Genomic DNA, 15,229 nt, shown 5'->3' with positions numbered 1-15,229 from the left:
TTTTCGAGGCGTTTCTTGAATTTATTTTTATTTTTTGGGCTTTGGCCCTTTCACCCTCAATCTCTCAATACTGTAGCTCTTTGCTTTTTTGATTTTAGCTGTTGATGGATGAGAGGTAGCAGATAATGGTCATTGTTAATGGTACAGAGTCGATGGAGGACCAAATAGGACTGTAAATAAATGAATAAATGTCAGAGCCGATGGTATAGTGGCATTTCGGCGACCCGAGTTCGATTCCCGACTTGTGGTCATTTGCCGATCCCATACCCCTATCTGGTCCCTTTACTTTCCTGTCCTCTCCTCATTCACTGTTATTAAAAGGCAAAATGGCCGAAAAAATTCTCAAAAAATAATAAAATGAATAAATAAATGTAGAAATATAGAAATGAATACATAAATAAATGTAGAAATATAGAAATGAATAAATGCAGAAATAATGAATCAATTAAACGCATAAATAAATACATAAATATATTACCTGAAAAAATATTAAATGAATGAATGAATAATTAACTAAATGCACAAATAATAACATTTTAATTTTATATAAAAAATACATTTATTATTTTGTCCCATTTGTGTTGTACTACATATATTTTTACATGTATTTGTGTATTTCTACATTCATTTATTTCTACATTTATTTATTTCACTGTTTCACTCATTTCATTTTTTTTGTCCTCTATATATTTTGTTCTCCATAACCGTCAAATGTGGATTTATTTTTTTCTTCCATTTTTATGATCTGAGATCAGTTTAATTAAGAGTGCTATAAATTTGGTTTTGGATGTAGGTCAGTGGTTCAGAATAAGGAGTCTTTTTTTAAGATGTGTGCTTACACTGGGGGCCGTGAGATGGTGCCACGGGGGCCTCAGTTTTACATGTAATACAATAATTTATTATAAATTCTGTGTAATTAAACCTCAGAAAAATAAGGCTACTAACCAACGGCAGTATGTTGTATAAATTAATGTGTTTTGTTTAAAGGTGCAGTGTGTAAATTTCAGCAGCATCTAGTGGTAAGGTGGTGAATTGCAACCAACAGCTCAGTCCACTCCTCACCTCTCGCTTTTGAAACACATAGAGAAGCTACGGTAGCCGCCACAGGACAAACATGTCATCGCCAGAGACAACTTAGTCAAAAAGTTTGTCCGTTAAGGGCTTCTGTAGAAACATGGCAGACTTCCATGTAAGGTGACCCTTTGTGTATGTAGATTAAAACGTTTTATTCTCAGGTAATAAACATATAACGGTATATTATGAAAGGTCTTTATACACCCCTGATAATATAGTTTTGAATATTATTTTGCATTTCGGTCAAGAAATCCTTCTAAAAATTACACACTGCACCTTTAATTACAAAGTTTGACAATGTTTTGGAGGGGGCGCGAAGGGATGCACCGTACATAAGGGGGGCCGCACAGCGAAAACGTTTCAGAACCCCTTCTTTAAATGATGCCTAGTTGTTACAACTCATGGTTGGGTAAAATTTGTGCAAACCCAAAATTAACCTAGAAAATTTTTCGTTCCTACGTTGTTTCAGACATTTTGAAATTGAGGTTGTTGCAATTCACCACTAGAAGGCGCTAAAATCCACACACTGGTCCTTTAAATGCTGGATTGACTTGAGGACAAAAATAAACATTTACACAGATGTTTTCTCAAATGTAAGGTAGGATCAAGTATGATTTAATGTGTTTTTTATCAGAAGCGCCAGATCACTGCAGGATATTTTCGACTTGGCGTATGTCTAGTAAACAGATTTCCCAGCGTGTGTACTGTCGGTAGAGTATTTGGTGTTTCTGTGTAGACTTTACAGTCGGAGTGACTAACTGGCCTGAATTCATCTCATCTGTTTTTGACACACTGTGTTTTTTACTACTTAGTGAAGCAGGATATTTATCTCTTTTTATGTTGTTTTTCGGTTTCAATCTTATATTAACACCGTTAAATCTCACTTCATGGATTTAAGCAGTCTGTCACACAACGGGAGGCAGCAGTGTTTGATATGTAGATATTAAACACAGATATGTATTATGTAAACATTTTTGATATATGTTTTATGTGTAATTTGGGGAAGGAAATACTTTATTGTCCCTCAAGCGTCGTCAGTGCTCGAAAAGAAATGATAATAAAACTTATCCCTGATCAGATATTCCTCTCATGAAAGGCTAGGTCATATTTTACTAGTCCTATGTCTGTGTAATCCAGTCTTAAGTCTCTTAATCTAATTATGAGATTAAGTTTGACTGATTTCAACCTTTGACATTATTTTACATAATGATTTACATTATATTAGTAAATGACTTTAGCTGTGTTTTCACAGACTGGGTCACAAAGTCTATTTGGCTCCTGTTTTTTTTGTGGTCATTTTTTTTTTTTTACAAAAAAGTCACTGGTTAGTCTGCATAAGATAGAAATTTATGTCAAACGTAAAAACGAAAGCAAATTAAATTTTCCCTTTTTTATTTTTGTCTTTAGAAGAGAAATATGTAACCATTCAGCCATATGCCAGTCAGGGAAAAGATGAGATCGGGTTCGAGAAAGGAGTGACCGTGGAGGTCATCCAGAAGAACCTAGAAGGATGGTGGTACATCAGGTAATCGATCAGTTCCTCTCATTTTAATATCTTGATTATTGAAATCCTGTATGTCCTCCGTAATCTAATGTATTGCAATATGTCTGGTTATTGGTCCACTTGTATGTAGAGACCCTGTCTAGAGACCTCTCTGTGTACACACCAATGCAAAGCTATAAATCCAGATAGACTAAAACATTTTGTAATAATTTATGGCTTTGTTGACGTGAATGTTTCCTCTGTGTTGGTCAGAAAAACAATGTAGTCCCTTTGGGACCAGAAATACTTTTGTTTTTGTGTTAAAGGCAGAGCTAATCTCACTGAAAACATAGATTGTGCTGCCATCTGCTGGTAAAAATAGGAATACCTAACTTATTTCCCAATGAATTGGTCCATCAGTACGGAAAAGTATTGTATACTATTGTTAATGCAACAACATAAAGATATGTGACCTAGTTGTACTGCAAAAGATACGTTACTGCATTCCACTACAATGTTTATGAATGTAAACATGCACCAGATAAATATTTACTTTTAGCTGTTGTGCATTCAACTGTTTTATGAATGCAAAAAATGGCATCATGTGCATCGGAGCCGAGGATGACAAAAAAAAAAAACTTTAAAAAAGTAGTAATGTAACCCCCCTTTTAATGTTTACCAGGTATCAGGGAAAAGAGGGCTGGGCCCCGGCCTCATACCTGAAGAAACTGAAAGACGATCTTTCCCCGAGAAAGAAGACTCTGACGGGCCCCGTGGAGATCATCGGTAACATAATGGAGATCAGTAACCTCCTCAACAAGAAGGCCGTCAGCGAGAAGGACATTCAAACCGACGGAGAACCCACCACCCCCGAACGCCACATTTCCAAGAGTGAAATCAGTTTACCCATGCCGTATGCCCCGGAGACTGGAGGGGCACCCGCAGCTGGCAGCGAGTCAGGAATGGGGTCTGGATCTAGCGCCGCCCTACAGGAGACCAAGAGCAGGGCGGAGCCGGGCTCACCTGCCGTAGCCCGGGTAGCGCCGCATAGAGTTGAGATAGGTGAGTAAACATTGTGGGTTATAACATGAATAAACATTGAGAATGTTATGTGATAGAAACCTTTGATGTATAAAACTAAAAATAATTTGTAAAAGTAGACAGAAGTAATTATATTGTTACTTATTATATGAGTATACGTGTTTTTATATTTATATAATTATAAATAAATAAATAAATAAATAAATATATATATATATATATATATATATATATATATATATATATATATATATATAAATCATGTTAATATTTAAAAATTTATATTATTATTGGTGTATTATTATTTATATTATTATTGGTGTTATTTTGCACATAGGATTCGATGCCATAGGTAACCTTTCTTTGTGGTAAAGGAATATTTTCTAACATTTCATTCAGGTGTTGCTCATTGTGATAATAATGTTACACATTCACCATCCTTGTTACTTATGATTCAGTTTGTCTAATATGTACACTATGCAACTAATCAAATCCTTAAATTGCTGTACACATTACACAACATGCTTTCTTGTAATATTTTTGTTGGGATTCACATACTATGAGGAAGCACTGAAATAAACACATATATTACACAGATCACAGATTATTTTTTCAGAGAATGCCAAAATATGTCATAAAACCCCAGATACTTGTTGAAAATGCATGTTTAAAGGTATAGTTCACCTTAAAATGAAAATTCTGTCATCATTTATTCACTATCAAACCTGTATCCATTTCTTTGTTTTTTTGCTGAACACAAAAAACTATATTTATAATGAAGCTGGAAACAGAAGCACCATTGACTTCCATAGTAGGGAAAAAGAATACAATGAAAGTCAATGGGGTCTCTGATCAGTTTGGTTATAAACATTACTTAAAGTATCTTCCTTTGTGTTTAGCAGAAGAAAGACATTTTACAGGTTAGCAACAACATGAGGATGAGTGAAAAATGACAGAATTTTGATTTTTGGGTGAACTATCCTCCCTTTAAGTAAACACCCATTCACACCAAGAGTGATAACTATAAAGATAAATAGATCATAGTAGTGTATATACCAACAGACAAAATTGTTATGAGTATACTAGGATTTGCGCAGTGTTTTTGATTGGTTGTCAATATTTTATTGTTCATTAGCTCGATAAAATCTCTCTGAAAGTGATCCCAACAATATTGCTTCTCTTTTTTGTTATTGTTATAGTGGTGTATACTCCGCTATTTAGTTATATTTACAATGATTTATAAAACTTTAGCATTAGAATTACGTTATCATTTTTGGTTTGAACAGACCTTAAAGGCGGGGTTTTCAATGTTGACATTTGAAATCACCTAAACAAACACGCCCCTATCCCAGTAGAATCTAGACCTACTTTTGATAGACTTGCCCCACACATACGCAACCCAGGCAGCGATGTCGGTTAGTAGACACGCCCCTTACTGCTGATTGGTTGCAATATGTTTTGGTACTCAACTTGACTCCAGAGTGTTTTTCAAAAATCATGCACAACGCCTTTAAAGTGATACTCCAGCCAAGTATCAAAATTACCACCCTGAAGCCATCCGAGGTACATATGTCTATCATCTTTCAGATGAACACATAATGAAAGAAAACAGGGATGAAGATGGCATAGTTACCGGAAACTAGTTATTATAGTTTATAAAGTTTAAAATCTGCATATTTTTCTTTCAAAATTGCATCGATTACTCACAAAAAAACCTTTATTAACCCCTTGGAGCAGTGTGGATTATTTATTTGAAGGATGGACGCACTTTTTGGAGGTTTAAAGTCAGTAGTTGTTTTCTGATCCCTGTTTTTACCATTATAACGCTTGGAAGAGCAAGGACATTTACTAAAATACCTCCAAATGTGTTAACTTGAAAAAGTATGGCCATATTTGGCTGTATTTCCGATTTATTAAAGGGGTCATATCATGAAAATCTGACTTTTTCCATGTTTAAGTCCTATAATTGGGTCCCCAGTGCTTCTATCAACCTAGAAAATGTGATAAAGATTAACCCAGTAACTTAGTTTTGGTAAACCATTCTCTCCAACCATGTGAAATAATAGGAAATTTGGCTCCATTTCTGATGTCAGAAGGGGATAATACCGCCCCTTAATCTGCACTATCCAACCACAGCACTGCCATTTAGTGCAGAGATCAGCTCATTTGCATTTTAATGGACACACCCAAAATGGCAAATTTTTGCTAATACTGACAAAGTGGCAATTTTAACATGCTAAAATAAATTATTTATATGGTATTCTGAGGTAAAACTTCATATATATACTCTGGGGACACCAAAGAATAATTTTACATCTTGAAAAAGTGTGAAATGTGCATTTGAAGGGTGAATACATCATGAGGTAATTAAGATATTTGGCTGGAGTATCCCTTTAAGTTGCATCATGTTTTTAATTAGTATTTTCGATGGCTCCAGTTTTTGATTTGGCCCCAATTTGACCATACGTCAAATCTATGTTGATAACTGAAACGTTTACGCATTTAGCAAACTCTTATTCAAGGTGACTTGACTTGATATTGAAAAATATATTAGGCTACTTATATGCACTGTGTGTGCATTCCCTGGCAGTTAAACCGACTACAGCATTGGTCAACCAGTCCCACCAATAACTCAGGCTAATATCATGTATGTGTGCACCCAACATCATACAGTTTTTGTCCCTTAACTTCAAACTCCTAGATTTGTTTAAACTAATAAAAAGTTGGCTGACTTGAGCGAAGAGATGGATTGTAAACATGCTATGTATTCAATCGACAGGATCTCCAAACCTCAGACAAAAACCCCCTCCACGAAGAGAGGCGAATCTGGTAGGTTACCAAAGCAAAAAACTAATTTGTGCAATTTTTTATTAATAGATAAAAGCATTTATTTATTAAATATTATTTCTTTTTAATTCTAAAGGCCTTCCAGTTGCCCAAACCTCCAGAGCCCCCTGCTGTGGAAGCGGAGTACTACACCATAGCAGAGTTTCAGTCCAGTATCTCAGATGGCATCAGCTTCCATGGAGGACAAAAGGCTGATGTAAGGCTTCACATGTTCTCACTCTCTTCTCTGATGGTGATTTATAACTGCACTATATGCTGTTACGGTGTATTTGCTGCTATTTTATACTTTCTACTATTTTACTTTTCCTTAAACACAAAATATAGCCAAAAACATGTATAGTTTATTTTAATAGTGATCATGTTGCATTTCTTTTAAATTGCTCAAAGTCATGACTGTTTGAAACACACTTGGCATCACATTCATGATTTTATTGTAAAATTACACTTTTTCGCGTCAATCCACGACCATCTAAACCATAAACAATGCACTGTCACTTTAATTGAGCACTGCTGCTTCAGCGACACTCCTGCCACGTGAGCACGCGCTACTCACGTGTGCGGTGTGCAATGCATGCTTCTACTTGTTAACATGGCCGCCGAAAAAAACATGTCACGCTTACGCGCTGCTCACGCTTGTGGTGTGAAACCGCCGTAAGAAGAGGCCAAAATCAAGATTTGTAGTAGTTGTAATATCCACCAATGTATTGTGTAACACACATGATGTGTTTTTCAGGTCATAGAGAAGAACTCTGGTGGCTGGTGGTATGTCCAGATTGGTGATATGGAGGGTTGGGCGCCCTGCTCCTACATCGATAAGCGCAAGAAACCCAATCTGAGCCGGAGAACCAGCACACTCACCCGCCCCAAAATTCCACCCCCTGCTCCACCAGTCAAAAAACAGGAATCTGAGGATTCACCCTCTCTGGGTAGCTCAGCCTCGAAAGCTTCCGAATCCCCCGGCCAGCATGGCGTCTATGAGGAGCCAGAATACGACGTTCCAGCCATGGGCTTTGAAACTGATCTGGAACATAATTCCCCAAAACCACAGACCCGTAAGTTTCAGATTAAAAGCAATCCGGCAGCCGCAGAGAGGATTGCTCAGGCTGGCAAAGCATCACCTTTATTGAAAGTGATGACGTCGCCATTGAGGAAAAGAAACTCTTTGGAGGATGTCAACAAGGAGGAGGTGATTTATGAAAACGATGGGTTTAGGTTCCCCTCCAATGACTTTGCCTCCTCTAGAGATTCAAGTGTTTGCAATAAAGACACCCAAAGGAGTCTCACCTTGGGACGTAAACCTCTAAGTTGCACTTCCTCTCCAGGAGGTGGGAGACCCTTCCGAAAGGTACCCCCCGATCTTAACCGGAGCCATTCTCTTGGCCGCACCGAGAGACACAGCCACAAGTCGTCTTCAGACGAATCGGGTCGCAATCCCAAAAGAGAGCCTGTTATGCGCAAAGATGTGGAAATCCGGGTCGGACAAAGTCCGTTAGCCAGGCCCAAACCAGTGGTGCGACCCAAACCTCTCCTTACGAAGTCAGAGCCGCAAAGTCCTGAAAGAATGGACATCAGCAGCCTACGCCGCCAACTGCGTCCCACCGGCAGCCTACGGCAGGGACCTATCCGTGCGGTACGTGGTGGCGAAGACTCTGAAACAGCTTCTGTTGTGTCCTCTGAAGATTCCAACAGCTCAAGAAGTACTTCCGATCTCTCAAGTGTTTATTTAAAGGGTAGCCGAGGTGGGGAGTCGGACCATGAGAGTGTATTTTACAGAACCACAGATGCCTACGAACGAGCCCAGGAATCGGAGATCAGTTTCCCAGGCGGCGTGGAGGTGGAGGTGCTGGATAAGCAGGAAAGCGGATGGTGGTATGTCCGTTGGGGGGAAGAGGAGGGTTGGGCACCTACTTTTTACCTGGAGCCAGTCAATCATCTCCAGAACGTAGGTGTTCACGAAGTCCGTGATAGTCCTCTCGTCGACCTCGGTAGCAGCAACAAGTCCAACAGCCTTGAGAAGAACGAGCAACGTGTTCAAGCCATGAACAACCTCAACCAGCAAAACTTAAGGAGCATAAGCAATCCTAGCCCTCCAATCCCTTCCAAACCTCCAGGGGGCTTCGGAAAACCACCTGCGATGCTGAACGGGAGTGGAGTGCGAATGCGTAACGGTGTCCGTCAGGCTGCGGTGCGGCCGCAGTCGGTGTTCGTGTCCGCACCACAGCCTTTGAAGGACACCAACATCCACACGGGATCCCTAAGGAGGAACGAATCGCTGGGTGCAGGAGACCACATGAGGTCTGGAGGTGGCGTACGGCGAAACTCGTCCTTCACTGCCGTTCGACCACAACCGGTGACCGACGTAAGAGTGAGGGCCGGGACCACCATTACCACATCCGTTGGAAGCTCAAGCCCATTAATTGGCCAAAGGAACGGAATTCCCATATCTACAGTAAGACCCAAGCCCATTGAGAAGACCCATCTCATTCATAACAACCTTCGAGAGGTTTACGTCTCCATCGCTGACTACCGTGGAGATGAGGAGACCATGGGTTTCTCAGAGGGCACCAGTCTTGAGGTTTTAGAAAAGAACCCAAATGGATGGTGGTACTGCCAGGTTGTGGATGGCTTACACGGGCGTAAAGGCTGGGTGCCATCTAACTACCTGGAGAGAAAGAAATAACTCCTCAAACTTGTTTGAATCATGCACAATTGTAATGAAATATGTAAAAAGAACTGATTGGATGACTCTTGGTTTGAAACAAAAAAAATGAACAGAGCCTTTTAGAAAGGGTTTTACATTAAAACTAGAGAAATGCAGGTGAATGTCTAGCAAAATACCTGCCGTAACTTTATGCCAAATGGGTGCCTTCGTCCATCTTTCACTGAATGTTAAGAGGAATCAGTCAAACACCAGTGAATCAACATTAATACTAAACTTCAACTTAGTGCCATAGGCATACGACTACAGAAATGACCAGACCTTTTTTGTTACGATGTTGAAGAGAAAGATCGTTTTAGCACAGGTGCATAAAAGAAAGAGCTAAACTTTTAAAGAAAGAGCTAAACTTTTATCACGTTTCAAACCAGAAAACATATCGACAAAAGTTTCAACAGAAAATCCAACAATGTCAAATGTTATCTAGAATTGAGTGCACTCAAAAAAAGCATAACTTTGTCATTTTTTAAAACTTTTTTAAAGAAATTGTTTTGTGTTGATGTTTTCGTAACTTCCTTAGAGATGTATTTCTGCTTTCTTGTAACATCTTAACACAACCAAACAGTTGACTAAGACACTTTTTTCTGTTTGTACACTGACAAATTTACATGGTCTCAGTGGCAGCTCATTATATATGTGTCTATCTTCCCCATTATTTAATTTCTCGACAGTCCAAAATGAATTAAACATTACGTTAAATGAAAACAGTCTGTGAAAGCTATGTCCAGTTATACATAGACCATCTCTTACTGGGTTTAAACCCACATTGTTAAAAAAGTTGGTTTAACTTAACTTTTTTAAAGTTGCCTGCCAGCGATTTTTTTTTCACAAAAGTTTTACAAAATGCCTTCCAGAAAATATTATTTTATCAATATATAAACACAATAAATCAAATGAAAGAATCCTCTGCTTTCAAACAAATAAACAAACAAAAAAAAAACCGGCAAAAAGTTGAAAAAAAAATTCATTTTTGTAAAGGACTTTTGTTAAAGATCAAATTCAGAACAGTGATCAAAAGTTCAAAAGTTTCAGTTTTTTATAACTTGGGTAAGAGCGCCACCTAGTGTATAATAGTGAAATTCTAGATTAGCGTAAAAACTCGTCAGGGATGCGTCATTGGCAGGTAAGTGTTTTCTCTTAATTGACGAGATAACTCGTTAAAGAGTTAAAAAAAAGTAAGTTACCTGATTGCCTTAGAATTGTGAGGTTTTTTTTTCAACTTAAAAATATTAGTTGACGGAACAATTTTTACAAATATTAGTTTGAGTTAACTAAGTTGAATATCACAACATGTTAAGGCAACCAGGTAACTTTCTTTTTTAAGTTGAACCAACAAAAAGTTTACAGTGGAAGTTTAGTTTACAAACTGCATCCGGTCCTACTGTTTGTAGTTATATAATTAGAGTAGACGGCTTCACTAAAGATTATAATCTCGATTTGCTGCTCTGTGTGCTACACAGAATCTGCTGCTTTTGCGGCGATTATTCATAAATCAGGGCTGGAAATACTAAGGAAACATCAGCGTTATCTCACGGGAATTCGTATGTATTTTACGAGTTGATTAATTTGTATGAATTCGTACAAAGTGAATCATACAAAAACGTACGATTATTATAAAAAAACAAAACAATCATTAAACCCCGCCCCTAACCCCAACATCGCATTGCTTACGATGCGTAAAATACGTAAAAATTGCTATGAGATTACGTTGGAAACATTGAGCCCAAAATGTGATCACACCAAAGGAAAATACAAAAAATATTTGAAAGTTTGTTTTAGATTTAGTATTTATTTTATGGGTGCAAAGAAATACAGTGTATTCAGCAAAACCTAAACGAGGTTTCAGAACTGAGAGCAACGTTTATTTAATCGCTATATCTGGAAGCACTTGATTTTTTTTAAACCCAAAGAAAAGCACATTGATATGTAAGGTGAATTAATTGCGATATTGCTGGGCAGTATTGAATCTACATCTAAGTTACTGAATAAGTGTTTTCGAGGCCATGAGCATTAAAAGAGTAGCGTTTAACCTTCCGATGACAACGAGTCCGTAGTTAAATCTTTTTCGATAGATTTTTACGCTCCGTACGATAACTTTTCCCCGTTAACTTGCAGTTTAATCGATCAAATACTTACATCAAACAGCTGATGTTCAAGACTGCTGAAATATTTTTCTAATGAACGGTTCGGGTCCTAATTAGACTCACGCCGCATTTATTTTATTTTTGTTTTCTGCTGGACAGTATTATAGTGTTAGACAATTCAAACATTAATAACCTGCTAGATTGCAGTTATATTCTATAAAGCAGATAGTTGTTTATTTTGTCTTGTTCGTTTGTTTCTGTGGTTGTGTGATCGCACATGGACAATAATGATGAATGAAGTGGTTCATTTGTTGTGAACCGACGCATTTAAGCTTTTTTTAAAGCAAGAATGTGTAGGTTTAAAGATGCAGTGCACTTCGTCAGCACATAATTTATTTAACAAAATTTGTTTTTTGTATATTTATAATTTTTTGTAGATATATGTTTTTAATTATTTTAAGTACTAGTCTTACAATGATTTTTGGATATATACATTGGTGGCTGTCTCTAAAAACTTTATATAGTTTTCAAATTGGCTTCAGCTTTAATTTGAGTGATTTTCTAGCTCTCACTTTTTGCCTTTTAAATTGGGCCTTTATTATTTACAGCAGATGTCTCAGTTGCAAATTATTGTTAGTATTTATTTTTAACAAATTCAGTAAAAGATTTTCAGCGTTAAGGCCTGGGTATACTGTACATTTTTTACACGTATACTGTTAAATTTTTTTTATTGGAAATGTGTTTAACCCATGGCTGATTACTGCACCTTTAGCAACTATGGGCGCTTCTTTTCTCATTATTGAGCCACATATAATGCCAGATTTTTCTTTTTTTCCTGATTGGAAAACAAAGTGGAAACTGCATGAATTCTAGATAAGGTCTAATCATTGCATCTTTATATTTGTCCACCAATAACATGTTATAAATAATGTTTGGATGAAAACAGAAATGTTCCATACTTACTGTATGTTATTTGTGCATCCCACATATCCAAATAATTGTGTTGGGACCAAATTTGATCAACAAAATTGACTCTCATTAACAGCAATGATGTGATTTCAAAGCCTAACTTGCATAGTTTTTCAGCTTTTAAATATAAGAAACGTGCCATCGCAAACTCTTGCGCCCCTTTTGACGAAGGCATTATAGAAATGTGTCGACTCACTACACCGCAGTGCTTGTGACGGATGTTGCTAAGCTCCATATACTTTATTCTTCATTTGCGTGTATTTACAAGGGAACTGTTAAACTAGTTTTTCACACATTGTGTTATCTGCTTTCTTTCTTTCTTGTGTTTTTATTTTATTTAAGTTTTTTTTTTAAATGCTTTTCAGGAACAGTATTGTGTTTTTATGTATTTTTTCTTCTTGTTCGCATTTGACATACTCAGATGGAATAAGGAAATGTGCAATAGAAAACAGCCATCTCACGAATTTAGAGATAAGTATTGAAAATGTAATTGTCATTCAAAACTCGAGAAATGTTGTTATAAATATTGCCGGATTTGTCCCATGGGTGTTTTTTATCGACTAAGTCAAAGTGAGCATACACTGTAAAAAAAATAAAAGTTAGTTTAACTTAAAAAGTAGTTACCTGGTTGCCTCAAAATTTTAGTTAATTCAATGTAAAACATTTTGAGTTAAAGGTGCAGTGTGTACATTTCAGAAGGAAATTTTGACAGCAATGCAATATAATATACCTAACTATATTATTAGTGGTGTATAAAGACCTTATACAATGAACTGTATTGTTTATATTACTTTAGAATGAGCCGTTTTTATCTACATACACCGCGGGTCCCCCTACATGTAAGCCGCCATTTTGCGCCGTCATGTAGCCCTAAACGGACAAACTGCTCTACAGAGCGCGTTTGTCACAATGTTGTCTCAGATGATGACGTGTCTGTCCTGTGACGGTTATCGTAGCTTCTCTATGTGCTTCGAAAGGGAGGGGTGCAATTCCCAACCTCACCACTAGATGCCCGCCAAAATCTACACACTGCACCTTTAACTAATATTTTTAAAGCTGAATTAAATTAAAAACTTACTTTTTTAAGTTGAACCAACAAATCTTTTTTACAGTGTGTCATACCACACAATATTTTAAGATTTAATGCTGAATGTTAAATCCCCTCGATTGACTTCCACTCACCACTCACGTTTTGATCTATTGGTGAACTTTCTGTGTTCGGTGACCCCAGTACCCACGCCGAACAAAACAGAAAAGCATGGACGTATATTTCTCAAAGGCATTTGTGCATACTATAGATACTGTAGGTCCTAAACCAGCAGCAGCCACACCACACACTGCCAACCGTTTGACGTTTCTCTCTTGATATCCACCACTTCATTTCATCGTTGCCATGGCGAACACGACTTCTCCTTTTTAAATCCCATTGGTCAACAGTGAGGATTTGCATCATACAGTACTTTTTGTAGTTCATTTTGTGGAGCCAACTATGGGGGTAATTTAATCCTGCATATCCAGGTTTAGTTTCTCACATCTTAAAAATGCATATCTCACGCGTGTCACGGTTCATTGCATATTGTAACGAATTTCTAATCTTTTGATCTGAAGTCATTCGAATGTACTGTAAACATTGATGCTTTTCATATCTGTGTGTTGGTTACGATTGAATCCACGTACTGAGAGTTTGAATTTGGTTGAAATGATGAATGTTATGGAGGAGTGTTTTGGATTTTCCAAGAGAAGCAATTTATACGAGCTATTATCTTTAACACTTCATGTTTCCTTTGCCATGTTTTCTACTGTTTTAGGATCAGTTTTTATATAAAAGCAGGAATCAGAGGAGAGAGAGAGTGTGTTTGTTTAGGTGGTTTGCGTACGGGAGTTTTTCAATAGTGGATAGAGAAAGTGACTAGATTGTTTATGATGTTTGGTTAGAAGGTCAGATAGGATTAAACAGCACTAATGGACTAAAAGTATTCGCTGGGGAGAGAAAACTAAAGACTTGTAACACTTACAGCTATTAATATTATCTCACATGACATTGAAGTGTCATATTTACAATACTCTGCAGAAAATGGTCAAAAAATGGAGCGATGCTGGCAGTACCCATTAACAAGGTCCTAATATGTGCCATTTAGGTATAGATATGTATAGCTTTTTGGGGACCATTTTTTGCCCATTGTGTAAGTATGATGTTCTCAGTGGTGCCGTCTAGCACCACATTTTTTTAAACCAAGCACCCTTCCGTTCTTAGGACATTATTATTATTTATGAAAACATCTCTCTGTGCTTCAGTACACAGGAGGTTGGGAGACTTGTGAATAGATGCCAACCTCTTAATAACAATTAAAAAGTTGCTGACAGTATCTGAGAGAGATAGAGAATAGGATCCCTCGTCTCCATCAGGCCCCGCTGTGCCGTCGGGAGCCGAGTCGCTGTGAAATCACATTACCGAGCCGTCGGTTAATTACAGATGTTCGGGAAAACGTTCACAGCGAATACAAATGTCACACTGATTGTGGATGTCGTGCTGCCGGGGGGTTCGGATCAGATGCGGTGACGGATTGATCGTGTCTCTAATGGCTCACAGCACGTCGGAACGTATTAACATCAAGAGGAATCGTTTGCGCTTTCTGTGTTTACCGAGGCATCTACAGGATGTTCTGTTGGGGTGAAACTTAAGTTGTAAGATTGCATGTGATCAATTGAGTCAAGTTTTTTTTTTTTGCAAGATTTCCACGGTCATGGGATACTTGGGAAATCTACCCAGAAAGCAAATGACTTCGGGCCGGATCAGCACTGGAGCTGATGACATCAGCACAGATCCGGCCTGGAGTCGGCTGCTGTCTAAGAAGGAAGTTTCAGGCCATTGCGATTTTTAAAGAGAATATGATGGTTTGTATGGGGGAATATGTTTACAGAAAGGTTTAAAAAAAATCTGATCATTAGTCCGTGTGACTTGGGATGTGTGGTAGAGTAGGCCGATGTTAGGATTTGGGTGGATAAAGCCGTATG

The 15,229-nt window shown here is 37.7% G+C and overlaps 1 protein-coding gene across 3 annotated transcripts in view; it reads left to right on the top strand.

The window, feature by feature from the left end:
- The window catches only part of sh3pxd2aa (SH3 and PX domains 2Aa), a 149,137-nt gene extending 139,647 nt beyond the window's left edge, over positions 1-9,490 (top strand). For all 3 annotated transcript variants that reach the window (XM_065295397.2, XM_065295399.2, XM_065295396.2), the window contains 5 exons: positions 2,482-2,599; positions 3,240-3,619; positions 6,378-6,427; positions 6,522-6,641; positions 7,179-9,490. In XM_065295397.2, the coding sequence (XP_065151469.2) occupies positions 2,482-2,599; positions 3,240-3,619; positions 6,378-6,427; positions 6,522-6,641; positions 7,179-9,125 (2,615 nt within the window). In that variant the 3' untranslated portion in view covers positions 9,126-9,490. The remainder of the gene's footprint in view (positions 1-2,481; positions 2,600-3,239; positions 3,620-6,377; positions 6,428-6,521; positions 6,642-7,178) is intronic.
- Positions 9,491-15,229: the final 5,739 nt, after the last annotated feature.

The sequence above is a fragment of the Paramisgurnus dabryanus genome, chromosome 4 (genome assembly GCF_030506205.2).
Source record: "Paramisgurnus dabryanus chromosome 4, PD_genome_1.1, whole genome shotgun sequence".
In the NCBI taxonomy this organism is placed as follows: domain Eukaryota; kingdom Metazoa; phylum Chordata; class Actinopteri; order Cypriniformes; family Cobitidae; genus Paramisgurnus; species Paramisgurnus dabryanus.
This window is presented reverse-complemented; position numbering and strand designations above follow the sequence as displayed.